The following is a 17,393-nucleotide window of genomic DNA, read 5'->3' as shown; positions in this document are numbered from 1 at the left end:
AATATAAAACATACACACTATAAAAGATAAACCAGCTTATTGTAAATAATTCTACATGTTACACTGCAAATGTACATAAGCGGAAATACACCACTAGTCCCGCCCGCACCACAGGGGAAAACATCTCTCTGCTCTCCATTGACTTGTTTTGTGTGAAGTTTTCCTCCTTTTTATTCCCTTTGCTAAAAAACAACAGAAACATTCCCTAAAAGCTGCTGGTTGGTGATACTCACTACCAAAAGGGTAAATAACCCAGAACTTAATTTTTGATAAGCTGCCGACCCGAAAAACTGAGCTTTTATGAAGAAAAAAGTGGATCCAGATGTGAGGAATCAGCAGAGAGAATGGGAAGACTGTAGGATCCCACAGCGTCATCACACCAACATAACAATATGTCTGACGTTATATGTGTGTTATATGTGTGTTAGCTTAAATTACAGATAGAAGCGGAGAGAAGTTTTCCCCTCCGGTGGACGTGGCTTTAAGAGTATGACGCAATGCGCCCTCTCTCTATGCAGAAGGTTAGAGGGAACCCTGTACAACTGTATCATCTCTTTCATATCCAAGCTAAATTAGTCTTGCAACTGTAAATATCCAAAATAAACATTGAATTTGTGAAACAGAATCAAATATTTCAGGAAATCAGAGGCAATATCCATCCCTAATACCTATAATTATTGTTTGATGTGAGAGAGGATGTGAGGGGAGGCAAACAAAACATCTCCATCCTTGTTACATAAAAGCTGCAACTTTACATTGTTTAGTTTCCAACAACGAGCATCTTTTGACATGCTTTTTTGTCCCATTTCTTCTTCTTTTCCATCTGGTCACCCTAAAATTCTAACAAAAAGTCAGACAACGCATTTCCTTTCCATTTCAGTTACACTAAAGACAAGATCAGCTTCTTTGTTTTACTGACATTGAGATGGAAGTTGTTGTCTCGGCACCAAGATGTCGGGGCTCTGACCTCCCCTCTATAGGCTGTCTTGATGCAGTCGTGTTGAGGACGATGACATCATCAGCGAACTTTATTAACGTTCCGTCAAGGCAACGAGCACCTATACTTAAATTGTGACTAAGATACAAATGCACTCACCTTTCAACCCATCCACACACATCCCCATGTGCCTATTTAATCAGTTGTGTATATTCCTTATGCCTCTTGTGTATTTCCAGAGAACTGCAGTATGCAGAAGGACAAAATCCCCAATGATCAACAAACCGCTAAGGTCTGTGAGACTACACACACCAGTATAATAGATTTTGGTAAGAGAGTGTACATGAATTGTGTTTATATCACACAAAAATGTATGTTTGTGTGACTTAGAGATTGAGAGAAAAGGTAGGACTAAAAGAGGGAGAGAGTGAGCTAACAATCTGCAACTTGTCTGTCCTCAGTGTACAAAGTGAGATTGGAAACTTTTACAGAAGATTTGTCCATTGACATTTTCACAGTGAAGGTACTGGAAGTCATCAATGAAGGTAGGTATTTATCATTGAACTGCCTGAAATGTACTAGAAACTGAAGTTCTAATGTGCCTTATAGGTGATGGCGTGGTTCAACAGTTAAGGAAACACGCTTACAAACACCCTAACCCACCCCCTGAAAATCTTGAGCATTAAATACTTCATTTCCTGCATTCTGGTGAATTTTAATGCACTTATTTTTGTATACCTTTTTCTGAAACAATTTATACTGGAAATATCTTTATCTAAAAGGAAACATAGATTACAATCCAAACATAAAAACATAATGGAATATTTTGCAGTAATGCTCTCAGGCTTTCTGTATTGCTTTTAACCATTTATTCTCCTGTAGATCGACTTTTCTAAATATATCTGAGTCACATCACATGTAGCCTAGGCATCATTTACTCTTCCCACTTTTGCTTCTTTTGTTGAGGAAGTAACCTCCTTAAATGTGCATATTAAAATTATTCACCTGAATGATACATGAATTCATTTTAATGAATTAATAAACCCCTGGACGGTAATATTTCAGATGTGTTTGAGCAAGATTTCTGCTCATGTTCAAAACTTTGTGCACATTCAAAATACAGCATATCTTATCTGTGTTCTCTGAGGTTTGGAGAGTCGTGATATTTTGAGAAAAATAAAGTGATAATACAATAAGCTATTCCAAGAATAAAGTCACTATATTTCAGAAAATAATCCACCTGCACCATAGTCTGCTGTGCAGTACGTGATATCTCTGCTGATACGGTAGATCTCAGACCTCCTGACAGACTCAGAGCCCTGTTTGGGTCTCTGAATCAGACAGTTCAGGGAAGTGGCTGTACGCTGTTCTACATCGAAGGTGGAAACACAAAACTACGCAGAAATAGGGACACATCTGCTGCAGCATGCCCACAGCAGAGGGCGTCCATAGTCCTGGATCCTCTGGCAAAAACTGGTCTTCACTGCTCTGCCTACTTTCCAGTTCCTCATCTCTCATATAAACACTGTGCTCTGAGCTTCCTGCTGTCTTCACTCCCATCATCCTCAATCACATCTTCTCTATCATCTTTCTCTATGAAGGATACATTTGATATTAACCTCTTATCCTAAATGTACAGTAACCTAATATAATAAAACACCCTAAGATGTTAGTGTTACTAAACACCTTTCAGTCAAAATGGCTAAACATGGTTTGCTTTAATTTTGATATAAGCTTCCCTTGTCTCAAATCCAAAGAGGAGGATGAGGGGTCTGTTGCTACTCCACTCCCTGCTGTAACAGTTTCTGAAACTGAGGGCCATGTGTTCCACAATGTTAATATCTGCTTCTACTAAATCTGACATAACTATAAAGTTGACATGATATGTATCTACCAATGAGCTACCAAGCTACTTATGACACTGATTAGCCTATTACTGCTTATTATAGCCTATTAATTTAAAACTAAACATGTTTTAAATGAGGCTATTACAATGGTGTGTTGTATGCTAACAGCATTGTTAGTGTTTATGTATTTAGTCTTTACCTCAGATTACATGTATAACCAAAGCATCATTTGAAAGTGTATGTTCTGCTCTTTCTATGGGTTGTCTCAGTTCGTTTTTAGCACTAACGGTCTCGGAGATATTCAAGCAGTTTAGCACCATGGATTTGGTTTTCTAGTTAGTGCTCACCTTTCTTTGAAAAGAAGTCTGTTACCAATTGTTTCCCCTCATTCTGTTTTCTCTCCTCCTCCTGTCTTTCCTTTCATTTTGGTAGTATGATTCTGCTTTCTTTGAGAAAGACATTTCTAGAGCAGAAGTTTGCGCTCCACCAGACGCTCAACTAACATAAACAAAATGCTGCAGATGGACTAAACCATTTGGTACATTAGCAAGGGGGGGCGAGACCTTTTTGTATACAAAATGTAGTCAGTCAATCAACACAGTTATTCAGCCAATACACTAACTTTACATTTCATCTGATATGCATTATGAAATGTTATTAGGAAATGAAAATATCCAGGTAAAATAAAATATATTCCAGATTTTTCAAGGGCCCTCTCTCCCCTTGGGCCCTGGTAATCAGTATTGGTTTTACCCCCAGTCCGACACCCCTGGTGTCTGTGCCGCTGCTCGTCTCTATTTATCCAGAGAGAGTGGACACTAGGTGATGCACAGGTCTGCTTCAGAGCTCCGTGTGTTTGAGTCTGACCTGAGACGGGAAACGTTGCGTAATGAAAGGTTGACATGTAAACATGTGGCTGAGGGGGCGCCCTAGGATGATCATGTTTAATAAACACGTTTTATTTTGCTTGTCGTTCTAATTCTATTATTAATAGGAAGTAGACCTAAGGGCAACACTGCGCCGCCAACACATTTGATGCCCTATGGCCTATGGCAATCGCCAGCCCTGATTGCCAGATAACCAGCAGATACTTAAGAAGGTTATTGGTTCCGGGCCAAGAAATAGTCCAACATGTAACCCCTGTAAAAAAAGAATTGTTGTTTTCTACATTTTATTTCTTTGTGCGGATTAAACATTGAGATTAGAAGCATTGTTGGGTGGATTGTTACCATTGGAAAGATTTAGCTAAATTAGTCGGCTGTTGGCTATATATTTCCTGCATATTTCCCAGAATATCTATTTTTTAAGCATGATTCCACTGGCTATATATGAGAATACAGCATAAATGTTTTGTACAACATCTTTAGCTATGCATTTAACTAAATCCTAAAGTACCTTTTCTGTTTTTTCCTATTCTTGGATTACAGGAAGTCTTGTACTTTCTTGTACTCTAGCTTATGTGTTAGTGTCAATATCGATAGTTATTGTGGGAAGGGATGAGGGGGCTTTTCATGTCATGTTACAGAGTGTTACAGATGTGTATTGTTCACTTTGCTTTCCTCAGGTATCAGTATGTATTCGGAGAGAGCACCTGAATCGAGTACTGGCCCACAGAAGCAGAGTGTCAAACTGAAGAACACAGAATTACCTGTTTGGGCATGGAGGAGATGGTTAATCAGTACCAACACTCTGGGTGTCAGCAGGAGTGAAACTATAGAAAGGAAAATCATTTAAAAAAGTAATTATTTTGCATAATTCTTGTTATGGTAACATATCCCTGCTATGGGACATGAGGGCTTACAATGTTGAACTGTATTGATTAAAATGTAATGGTTTTTAAGCTCATTGTCTGTTTACTGTTATGTTGATTACTGTATATCAAGCTTTAAGTTTAATAAATAATTGATTGAAATTGGCAATGTTGAGCTCAGTGATGCATAGACAGTTCAATTTAAGATGAACCAAATTACAAATTGGTTGGGATTCACAATATGCATGCAGAAGCTTCTTACAAATTTTAAATTAACAAATTCCATTAGTTTATCCCTTTCCAACACAATTGCCTAAATGAAATAAAAACTTTGTTTTTCTGAATCAAACAAAATATAAACATTGCTTTTCATGTTTTTGGTCTTTGGCAGACATGACATAGGTTTAGTGTATATAAAGAAGCCTGTCATCTGGCCCCTCAGCTCAGGCGACCCTGCTGCTGCTGGTGCTGTGAAATGATATACTGATATACTGTAGGTGTGAAGGAGAATCTCCAGACTCTCTCACTCACCAAGACGCTCAGAAACTCTTTCACTTGTTGTTTGACCCGTAGGCCTACGTGTTCCTTTGTTTTTCTTGTAGCCAGATGCTTTGTGGCATTGGTGCAAAGTGTTAGAATTTAGTTCTCAAGCAGATGTACTGTACAGTGTGAGCTCTAAAAGGGTGACCAATCAACCTTATCCTAAATGGAAAAAGTCTTTGAAATGCAAAAAAATAAATAAATGTAAAGCCGGATTGAATTTTGCCTGAATGTTCACTGTAGCTAATATAAATGTGGCCATCTGATAACTGTGTTTGATGGTCCACAGTATGTGCACTTAAATGCAATTTAAAATGGGAAGTGTGTTCAGGTGTGATAGGTGGAATAATCAAGCCTGCACATACTCAAATGTATTTTCATATTTCATATATTCTATAAAGTGGTATATTGAGACAGATGTAGAAATTCTCAGACAAGAACTCTTGGTCAGAGTGAGGCAAGAGGCTCTATGCGTGCAAAGGTTGGATTGATCCAGATGTTTAAATTCTGAGAATAACAAGTTAAAGGCCCTGATTGATTAGATGACCAGGGTTGTTATGTATTCTGTAAGCATATAGCTGAATAACAACTTAGGTAATGTTAACCTATGACCTTTGGTGGGGGCCTACAGGATACTTGAGTGTATTTGAGCATGGGACCCTTACAGTGTTAGGATGAGATCATGAATAAGGGAGTACCAGAGAGTACCATATGTCAAGGTGCATTCTGGGAGTATTGCTATCTTGAGGCAGTGGGAAGTGATCGCGCCACTGACCAACAAAAACCTGGTCTAAAGTCAATAACGCAGCATTTACTTCACGCACAAGCAGATCACTTTCTTCTCCTGAAAATCTCTCCTTCCTGCTTAGCAAATCCTCCATCATAACAGCAATGCGCGAAGGTACAATATTACGCCCCCCAAAACACGCCTATGATTAATGAAGACATGTAAGTACAACCCTTTTAAACAATGCGACTGGCGCACGGACCCTTTTACCGCCATCACACTAGCAAAAGTGGATTTGTACACGCCCTAAACGCACCAGCGCCATGTGCTTCAGGCCGTGCGCTCAGATCGATAAAATAGGGCCCCATAACTCCTAAGGCTGTGTGCAGTAGTTCATAAGATTGAAGTGAATTTTTATACAATGTTGTGGATGCATAATAACATCCACAACATTGAATCAAATATCCAAAGACTGATCTGGATACTTTCCAAAATATATTCTTAGTTTTATAATAATTAATAATAATATCAAGTTCATAAATGCATGAAAAAATTTAAATCCCATAGTACAATTATTGTTATTAGAGAGACTTCCTTGCTGCTGAATAGCCCTAACTTTACTTTTACCCAAATTGTCTGTGTGCATATGCAATATGTTTGATTATGTGTAAGTATGTTGATTCAGCAGGCTCAAAATAATAGTAGTAAAATGTAGTTATTTAAAAGAAAAAGTTTAGAATAGCCTTTTCTGTAATTGTGCAGTGAACTCTTCATTGGACTGTATGCTAAACCTTGATTGATTTTCTACTGTTTATCTGTTTCCTCAGAGCAGAGATAACAAACAGTTTCTCCACTGCTGCTGGGAAATCATGTGAAATTGTGTTTGTATTTACACAGCTGTAGAAATCTGTTGGATAAACAAAATATTTATCATTATTATCATTTCATTAATGTTTAATTTAAAGTTCTTGTATTTAAAAGTTCTGTATTATGTTCAATGTATTCAATTACTAAACTAACTTGTATACAGAATGTTTTCATGTTCAATCAAACCAATCTGTTAGGACTCACGCCATTGACCTATACAGCTTAGATATGTTTGTTTTATCTATTCTACATGATAATGTCTAAAATCTGATTTCTAGGCAAAGTATTTTGTACATCATTTTTCCTGTTCCTGCTAAATATTTGAAGTAAATTTACTACTGTACATTTTTGAAAGCAAAAAATGGCAAACAGGATAAAACACAGTTCTTGCACAAAAGAAATTGTATTTTGTCAAAACATACTGTACATCTTTACCAATAGCTTGAATGGAAAACATTGTACAGTGCAATTCAAACAAGTTTAAGTTGTATATACTGCATATATACCAGAACCTAATAACACACACTTACATATCTAAATCATATTCCTTATGAAAAACACTATTTAAAAATAAAAAATAGCGTCATTTTATTTACATATATTTGTTATATCTTTTGTGAGGGGAAAATAATTGTGTTTTTCATTTTTGCTAAACATACCATGCACCCTGACACGAGAGAGAATTGAAGAGGACTAGTGAGACATCATAGAGGTGAAGTGGAGCTAGTGGGGGGAGTGGATAAAAGGAGGGTGCTGCAGATCGACAGTCTAGAGTGGATCAGGCTGAAGGATGAGTAGGACTCAGCTGTGGCTGCTGGCCTCTCTGGCCTTTGTCTCTCTGACTTCTCTGGCTGATGGAGCTCCATTGTAAGTAGACCTGCCTTACCAGGGTCATCTTGTAGTCCAGTTTGCATTTTTCTTTAAAAAACATTTTATCTGCTACTTTTGATCATATCCTACGCACCTGCCCGACAAAAGAGGTGTGCAAAAAAGCTTTCCTACGTTGCATTTTGTGTCACAAAAGTCAAGGTACTGTGGTCTTTGAAATGATGCCAATGAGTTGGCCGTATTCTTTTTCAGAGTTTGCACAGCAATGCATTAAGCCAGACCAAGGGTGATTTTAGACCCTTTTTAGGGGGTGCTGAAGCCCCCCTAAATGTAATCTCAGTCCCCCTAAAAATTATAATAATACAAAACGTTTTTTTAAACAAATTGTATTGCTTCTAGTGAGAGTTTGTGAACTTGTCTGTTACAGAGGACAAACAAACAGGTTCAAAGGGCTTGAAACAGGTTTAATGTCCTGTGTGTCGGTCACCGATGCTCCGCACCTGTAACCCCGTCAAGGAAAGGAAACGTAGTGTTGGCCAATCAGAGGAGGTTGTGCCATTGGCTGAGTCTCTATCTGATCTGTCAGAAGGAGAGCATGAGAGAGTTGTGAAGTGTAAAGTTCGTAGACCCCAGAGAAGAAGTTGGTCATTTCATGGTGCAGGTTAGAACCCAAATTAAAACGTAAGCAACTGAAATTGCTGAATGTTAGAACATTGGGTTAAATCAATCGTTATTACTGGGACTTATAAAGTGTCAGGTTTAGTTCCATCATAGTGTCAGAAATGTTTAGCTGACGTTGTTATTCAGTAGCTATAGCTCAGAGATGATCAGCTAATGAAATTACTGATTTAGCAGGGGGGGGGTTAACACTTTTGCAAGGCACTGTATCCATGTCACATTCTCATTAGTGGCTGAGCCCCCCTAAAGTTCTGATACTAGAATCACCAGAAAGAGCAAACGTCTAGAGGCATGATGAAATGTTTTGTTGATCCAGTACTGGATCTTCATTAAGGTAGTCAACAGAAGTACATTTCCAGGATAATTGCCTGACATCCGCTGTATGAGCTTCACCTTCCGCTCTCTGTTTGTTGCAGAATTTCGCGATGTCACGATCGCAACAATTCACGCAAATTCAACCAATCACCGTGAATTCGGTGCAACTCGCAATTTTGACCAATCACTGCAACTTTTCCGCAAATTTGACCAATAACTTGAGTTTTCCATCACTTCAACCAATCACAGCAGTTCCTCTCTGGGAAAACTTACTGGTGAAAAACTGCAGAAAATGTAATAGACGCACAAAAACAAAGTAGGCTACTAGAGAGCGCAGTACCAAGGCTGCCATCCATGGCGCCAACTTTCACCTCAACCCACCAGGTGGCTCCAAAAATATATGTAACCAACACATACATTTTGTAAAAAAGAAAAAGGCTACTCATAACTTTGTTACATTTGGTATACTGACCCAGTAAGCACACATACGTCGGCGTGATGTATTGGCGATGTAATCAAGATGCGGTGGGAATAAGTACCATATTGCTCGCTTGCTCACTGGCACGATATCCCAGGGACATCACTGCTTGACGTTTCAGCGACATGTAGCAACTCTCTCTCTATATAAATTATATACATCGTTCCAACATATGTCATACATTGTACAGATGCAGGCTCATATACATCGTCCCAACTTCTGCTATACATCTTACAGATGCCTCAGGCACATCTTCCTGACATCTGTTATACGTAGTACAGATGTCAGGAAGATGTGCCGATCAATTGATCCTGCATTAACCCATTTAACTAAACTGGTCAGTATAGGTCACACAAAATTACTTTAAATATCTTTACTAAATTACATGAATTGCTAAAGTAAGATAGATAAATCATACACAATTATTATTAATAATACATTTTATTTATAAAGCGCTTTTCAGGGTACTCAAAGACAATTTACACAAGTTCAAATTATTATAGAAAATAGCACACAATAATACATTAAAAGCTATTCTGAATAAAAAACAAATACTTATGATCATGTAGCTAAATTTTGAGATAATTATCCTACTGTGGTCTATACTAAGGGCTAATCTAAAAAAAACATTATTAAAAGCTTAAAACAGTGTTTTTTAAAGTCTGAGAGTCTCAGGCAAAGAGCTGGGGCACGTTCAATCTCAAAACAGCATGTTTCCTGGGAACGGTGTGCAACGGCTTGAGTTATGTTTTCTGTCGTTTGGTGGGCGTGTCTCTCGACTGTTGGCTGTGTTCCAGGTGATACTCAATCAGTAGAGACGTGTCTGTAAACCTGCGGTAATAAAAAGGAGCTTGTGCACACAACAAGATGTCCAACGCACCCTGTTTCAGTTAAAAAAAAACGGCACATCAGTTCAGTTCAGTTCAGTTTTATTTTGTCATTGCTACATCATAACAACGAAATATTGTTAGAGCAAAAACAAAAAGACAGGCATATAATTTTAAGCTGTTCACCTGTTTACTGACTTTGTTAGCCTTTCTCAATTTTTGGATGCCTATGGGATCATGATAATGTTATTTAAACCCAAAGACACTGAGCCAAGAATTACATTTATTTAAGAAAATTCATTATTTTTCTTGATTTGTGGGAGTCACTGAAATATACAGTATTTCTCTCTTTTGACTACACACTTGTGAGCTTTTCACACTACTACTACTGAAGGAATTCAAGTACTGCTCATCATATCATCCACTGTCTATCATAATGGCAATTATTTCAGTAACAAATAAAAGGCCGTCCTGCTACAGCCTCTACTCCAGTCTGTTGCCAGTCGGGGAAGTCCTTGATGGCTCTCTTGGCTTCAGACTCAGGAAAGTAGGATTCCTCGGTGCTGCTGCTGCTGTGGCAAGAACAAAAGATTTGGGTTATGTGCGTAATTCGATGTGTAATTCGAATGCATGGAAGTTTTATTTTATTTGTTTTATTTTATTTTTTGTTTCTTCTCCCTTTGTTTTTAAGAAGTGGTTGAGTCATCATTGTAACATAAGTTGTTGAATGTTGTGAATAGAAGACCAGTTTCCTTAAGTAGAATATCGCAAGCCAAATGTTGTTAACATAGTTACATTCTCTGCTAAATTTCTTCTCAGAGGCTCCAAGAGCCTTTCAATATAATTAAACAGAAAGGGCATTTGGTCAGTAGGGAGAGCTGCAGTCTGTGCAGTTTCATTTTGGATGAAGTTCAAGATCCACAAGTTGTTTACTGTAGAAGGGATACAGCTACGGAAAAAAAAGTTACGCAAAGATCCCGCAAAATATAGACTAATATCATAACATATTTGTTATACATTCACCCAGGAAAACACAACATCGTTACTCTAGAGTTTGAATTCAAACGACAATCTGTTTCCTTAACTTAACTTAAGTCGTTTTGGTGCCTAAACTTAACTGTCGTCACCACAGATGTATCCCATCTAGCCTTGACCGCTGTTAAAGCGCCATTCTGACAATATGTATTTAGATCACTTCCTAAATGAAAGCTTTAAATATCATGTTACACATTGTCCCATAAAATAGGCCATAACTTTCTCTCTAAAAGGGCTAACATCAAGGTTTCACGGTAATCACGATTATTTAAAAAGTATTTAATTTTTATACCAAAGGTGCCATTTTATGCTGTAAAAATGCAAGAATAAAGCAGTTAACACAAGTATACACAGAAAGTTTAATAACACAGTATTCAGAGTATGCACAGAGGAGTTATTGATATTGCATAATAAGGTGTACATGAGTAAATTGTCATGCATGGTCTACTTGGAGCAGTGTTGATTATAAAGTCTGACAGCAGCAGGAAGGACATGTGGTATCTCTCCTCCATAAGATTAAATTATGGAAGAACAGCAAGTAAATTAACTTACCACAACTGACATAGCTAACGTTAACTTTACATTCAGATTCAGTCAGTGTAGTACATTTAGCTAGCTAGAAAAGGGATATTTAAATTTAAATTTAAGCATGCGAAAACATTGAAATATGTGTTACATTAAGATGAAATAGTGCTTGCCATGGGGTTTAACTGTAGCAACGAAGCAGTCTCCATCCTAACCCTTCAGACTGGCAACTTTTTTCCTTCCTTCATCGAGTGTGGCCAGAATATGTTGCTGGGCAAAATTCAGATTCACTGTCCATCACATCAACAATGTGTGTAAAGTAAAAGACATCCAGACGCTCATTAGACGATGCTTCAAAATGACAAGCAATCAAGTGAGGAACTTGAATGACATTGTACCGACATAGTTAATATGTTGATGCTATGTATAAGTATGTAATCTTATATGTAACTTCCGGAAAATTGTAGGTCGGCACCTACTCAGCTCTTTGAAATCAAGGCTGAAGACCTGTCATTGCCTTTTTTTAATTCAATGTACTGCATTGTGAATTTTATTCCTGTATTCTATATGTTCTTAATTTTGTATTAACTGTTTTTAATTTTTGTATTAACTGTTTTTAATTTTGTATTAATGTTTTTAATTCTGTATTCATTTCTAACTATGTTTTAATGTTTTATGTAAAGCACCTGAATTGCGCTGCTGCTGAAATGTGCTATATAAATAAAATTGCCTTGCCTATAGATTTCCATCAAAATAAGATGTCCTGATGCTCAAACAACTGAGTAACTTGTAATACATCTAACCCACATAGGTAATATGTTGCTGTGATGTATAGATTTCCATCATAATAAGACATCCAGATGCTCATTAAACAACGCTTCAGAATGACCCGCGATCAATTGCTGATGAAGCGATCTTTTCCATACGTCGTGGCGACGTATGTGTGCTTATTTGGGAGAGGTCAGCGCCCTTCTACTTCTAGTCTATTGCAACCTATCTTTCGAAAAAATATGAATGGTAGAGAATGGGGACAGGCAAATCATTTTTTGATCCCGTTGGAATTGAGCCATGGATTACAAAAACGATGTTCGTCCATTTAAAAGATAATTTTTCAACTGAAGAAAGTCTCAGTTTATTGTTGAACTGTTGAAGTATAAGACTGTGAAAATACGTAAATAGAAAGACCACATACACACATGACGTCTCGCTGCAGCTACGATGTGTGTGTATGTATGGTGTGTATCGATATAACGTTGCTCAAATGAGCAAAGGATCTCGCTCGTTCTTTTGCCTATCTGCTGAAAACACTTCACTGGATAAAACACAGCAGTTAAGATAACGTTACTTGTGTTGTGGAACAAAGCTAAGTTAGCTAGCTAGCGAGCAAGTTGAGCATCAAGCTAGGTGAGGTAAACTGTGTGAGATGAGAGATGTGGTTCTCTTAGCAGTTTCACACTAAACTAAGAGGTACTACGACAAAGCTACAGCTAACTGAGACTTTCTTCGGTTGAAAAATTATCTTTTAAATTGAAGAAAACATCATATTTGTAATCCATGGCTCAATTCAAACGGGATCAAACAATAATTTGCCTCTCTCCGTTGACCACCGTTCATATTTTTTCGAAAAGTAGGTCCCATGAGGTCCAGCAGAAGGGGCGGGAAAAAAACATAATTCTGTTTGAATAATTAGGTCTTTTTAGACTTCCTATCATTTTAGCCTTTTTTCTTGTGAAATACTGAAAATGTTCCCCTCCTCAAGCACATACATATCCCACAGTAAAAGTCACACTTAGTAATAATAGCCAACAATAGCCAATTGGTGTGACGAAGGGTTACAAGGACATTTTTAAGGGGTCACATACACAACAGGTCAGGAACTACTTCTGTAAGAGATTCACTCTTAAAACCTTTGTTCAAACAGATACACATGTAAACCATGTGTATTAACACTGACAACTCTCCATTATAATGTGTGTGTTTTATACTGCTTTAAAAAACCTCCGCACAGTGACTACAGTATAATCACATTAATATCTTTCTCTGTCTCACCGCTGTTCTGCAGGCAGGTGATGTCTGCCCCTAACTTGTTGCGGGTAGGAACAGCAGAAAACATCTTCGTGGAGTGTCAAGACTGCACCAGGGAAAACATCCCGGTCCAAATCAACGTGTTGAACCATCCAACCAAAACCAAAACGCTGACATCCACATCTGTGACCCTTACCAGTGAAAGAAACTTCCAGGAGCTCGGACAAATTATGGTAAATTAAATACTGTCACTGTATGCATGTTACTGTTACTTAGCTTCATTTTCTAACACGACCAATAAGAATCTAGAAATGAGTCCAGAAATGTACATGATGTACCCCAGCCTGCTCCTGATGCACGTACTGCTTATGTCTCATCATTCTGGTTTCAGATCCCTGCTGACAGCTTCAGTAAGGATCCTACCATGAAGCAGTATGTGTACCTGCAAGCTCGGTTCCCTGACCAACTGCTGGAGAAGGTGGTCTTAGTGTCCTTCCAGTCTGGGTACATCTTCATCCAGACTGACAAGACCCTCTACACCCCCAACAGCAAAGGTGACTTCAATACTAGGCTACATAACTGTTAAGAAACACACTGAGAGACTTGTTATTCCTAAATAGAATGATTGTACTGTAATTTACCGTAAAATAAACCCCTCTTTACATAAGCAGATTAGTAAATTCAAAAATAGATACACCATCCTCCAACCTTCAGCAGCAAAATCAACCTCTTTCTTTCTCTGTCAGTTTATTTTAGGATGTTTGCAGTGACCCCCCGTATGGAGCCCGTAGAGAGGGATGCCGAAGCCCAAACTGATGCTACTATTGCCATCGAGATTGTGGTATTGTATTTTTATCTTTGATAAGCACACATTGTAATATAATGTTATATAGTCAGCTGAAACTGAGAGCATGAAAGCATCTTAATGAGGTGATATCACACAAAAAACCCAGTAGATTATTTCCCTCCAAATGACCAAAATTAAAAAACACATCCACAGTTAACCTTGTGTCTTTGTTAGGTTTCATGACTCTAATAAAACATGTCCTGCTACTTATTGTAAAAATAAAAGCAAGACAAAATAAATCTAGTGGTCAGGTTGCACATTGAACTCTTCTCTCAGTGGAGATGATTTAGAAATACCTGAAAAAGTGGTTGGTAGACAAAAGACATGAATAAAATATACCATGGACTTACTAAATCTATTTGTAAACTGGCACGGCTCACTGTTTATGGTTGTTCAATAATGTTCATTTTTAGACCCCTGAAGGCAGCATTTTACCACTTGATACAGTCCCTTTGAGATCAGGGATCCACTCTGGAGTTTTCCCACTCGCTGAAACTATCAGGTTAGTATTTTATTTTTAATTACTGTCTATACATTCTGTTCTTTAGTGGTGCATTTAGATGTTAACATGGACCACAGCGGCCTTAATTCAAAACATAAATGTCTTAAATCAAGATTATGCAAAGCAAATGTTGATATGTTTATATCTTTCTACGATGACAATTGTTAACATGAAGTCCTTCACACTGTGCAGTTTGCTGGCCAACCTGAGAACTTTAAACCTGTTTTTGTTCTTCAACTTCTGTGTTTCTGTAGTCATTGCTCTCTGTATTGTAGTATAAATGTCAAGGGTATCTGAATTTGTGTACAATATAAATAGCTTCAGATTCACTTCTAATTGAATATGTATATTTTTTGCTCATAAATAATATTTTCCACTGCAGATAGTACTGCCTGATGCCTCATGCCTGATCGTGATGCATCACGATGCATCATGATGCTTCAAAATACCTTTTTCTATTAAAGCCATATAGGATATTTGACTTGAGAAACTTGCTTTGTCAAGTGCAATGCCCAAGCTGCAATACGTAACTTCAGACTGGAATGATGAAGTGTTTGATTTCATTTCTTTAAGGTAGCTACCACGAAGGTTTACCTATTTTGGATTAGTCATATACCACCCTACTTTTAACCAGCAAATCTATTGTGCTGTATTGGAATAACTGACCCCAGACAACTCTTTAACAAAAAATGTATTGTTTACTGAACAATAACTTAAATGTATAAATAACATTTAGCCGTTAGATTGAATAACAAAAAAAACATAACCCAAATCACACCCTTCAATTAGGCTAACTGCAATATTTCTTCAAATGATATTACACACAACTAGCTACCCCTTTACCAGTTTCTCTATCAGTTTCCACTTAAAACACTCCAGCTACACAAAATGATTCCTCCCCTACAGCATTTCAATGTAAAACTTACTCAAACCCTATTAAACCACTGTGTTAACACAAACATACACACACACACACACACACACACACACACGCCGAGAGGAGAAAAAAAAAAAAAAAGTTGCGGGCTCATGTGGACGTGCAGCAGCCAGCAGGCCGTTATCTTCAGTGAAGCAAAGACACAGAAATCCCACTTACAGTTAGCTGTTAGTCCCAGAAACACAGCTGAAACACGAAAACCAAAACCAGTCACCAGCTACGGCAAAGTCCTCTTCAGCAGGGAAACACGCTGTCGTCCTCTCCGGTCCAAAATCAGCGTCCTCCGAACCAGCAACTCTCCGCCGTTAGCTCCAACTTTAGCTAGCTAGCTAGTCAGTTAGCTCCAACTTTAGCTAGCTAGCTAGTCAGTTAGCTCCAACTTTAGCCAGGCACACTAGCACGTTTTTTTCTAAACCACAGCTGTTAGACAGGAAAAGTGCCGTAGTGTAGCTACACCTCTTCAGCTTTGTTATTCCACTTAGATCGTTTCCAAGCTAACTAGCGTCTCTCCATGTTTCTCAGTGTTCTCTTTCCTCTTCTCCATTTGCGATCCTCTCCACTGTCCCGTGTCTCCGCTCAGCCGTTTTGCGTGTCTGTGTTTGTTTGTTTCTGTGTCTGCCTGTCTCCGTCTGTCTGTGTGTGAAACGGGTTAGCTAGGCTACTGAGTGTTATTTTTCATTTGAATGTTTATGCCGCGTGGCCATAGTGGGATTCGTAATTTTGCTTCCGGTCTAGCTAGATCCAAAAGAACGTTAGTCCTTCTTTAACTGTCTATGCGATAATCGCGCGATAAAAAAATTGTCGGCGTTAAAATGGGTTTGCGTTAACGCCGTTAATAACGCGTTAAACTGACAGCCCTAATAATAATAATAATTAAAGCTGCGAGCAGCAATGGACGGGCCCTCACGCCTCGGCACGCGTCGGGGTTACCGGTGGACTCCGCTCCTTGCGACCGTGCATTTGCGCGGCTCTCAGACGCCTCAAATCGTCAACAATGAAAAGGGAACTCCCCGCCGAGTTCAACGATACCTCACACAAGACTCTACGTCATACGGTTCATTAGCTGTGAAAAGGGGCGTGGTTAAAAGCATAGGTGGCGGGTCAAACCATCACCAATTAAAAGGCAATCTCTGCTGAGTTCAATGATATCTCACAAGGGTCTACATCAAACGGGTCATTAGTTATAAAAGGGGGCGTGGCCTAAACATAGGGGGCGGGACAAACCATCACCAATGAAGAAGGAAGTCTCTGCTTAGTTCAATGATATCTCACACAAGGGTCTACATTAAACGGATCATTATTTATGAAAAGGGGCGTGGCTTAAACATAGGGGGGCGGGTCAAACCATCACCAATGAAGAATGGAGTCTCTGCTGAGTTCAATGATACCTCACACAAGGTCCTACCTTAAACGGTTGAAATGTTATGAAAGGGGGCGTGGCTTAAGCATAGGGGGCGGGCTAAACCATGACCAATGAAGAAGAAACTCTCTGCTGAGTTCAATGACACCTCACACAAGACTCTACCTTAAGCAGTTCAAATGTTATCAAAGGGGGCGTGGCCTGAGTAAGTGTGCGTGGCCATATTATAGGGGGCGGCTCAGTATCACCAGTAGACCACACATTCTGAGTTTCATGTAAATCGGATGATGTTTGTCATATAAGGCAGATTTCTTGTTGCCAGCGGGGGGCGCTATGACCAAAAGTCAATTTTGCCCTCTAGGTGTCCT

At 38.6% G+C, this 17,393-nt stretch overlaps 2 protein-coding genes across 2 annotated transcripts in view; one reads left to right on the top strand and one right to left on the bottom strand.

Moving 5' to 3' along the window:
• The window catches only part of LOC120565597 (zinc transporter 2-like), a gene marked incomplete in the record, with an annotated part of 356,424 nt that overhangs the window by 277,632 nt on the left and 61,399 nt on the right, over positions 1-17,393 (bottom strand).
• Positions 7,413-17,393, top strand: part of LOC120565452 (complement C3-like) — a 50,312-nt gene continuing 40,331 nt past the window's right edge. Inside the window, exons 1-5 of the mRNA XM_039811250.1 lie at positions 7,413-7,535; positions 13,417-13,612; positions 13,771-13,933; positions 14,126-14,220; positions 14,640-14,728. Of these exons, the coding sequence (XP_039667184.1) occupies positions 7,459-7,535; positions 13,417-13,612; positions 13,771-13,933; positions 14,126-14,220; positions 14,640-14,728 (620 nt within the window). The 5' untranslated portion in view covers positions 7,413-7,458. The remainder of the gene's footprint in view (positions 7,536-13,416; positions 13,613-13,770; positions 13,934-14,125; positions 14,221-14,639; positions 14,729-17,393) is intronic.

The sequence above is a fragment of the Perca fluviatilis genome, chromosome 9 (assembly GCF_010015445.1).
Source record: "Perca fluviatilis chromosome 9, GENO_Pfluv_1.0, whole genome shotgun sequence".
NCBI lineage: Eukaryota > Metazoa > Chordata > Actinopteri > Perciformes > Percidae > Perca > Perca fluviatilis.
The sequence above is the reverse complement of the archived record's forward strand: the minus strand, read 5'-3'. Positions and strand labels throughout refer to the sequence as shown.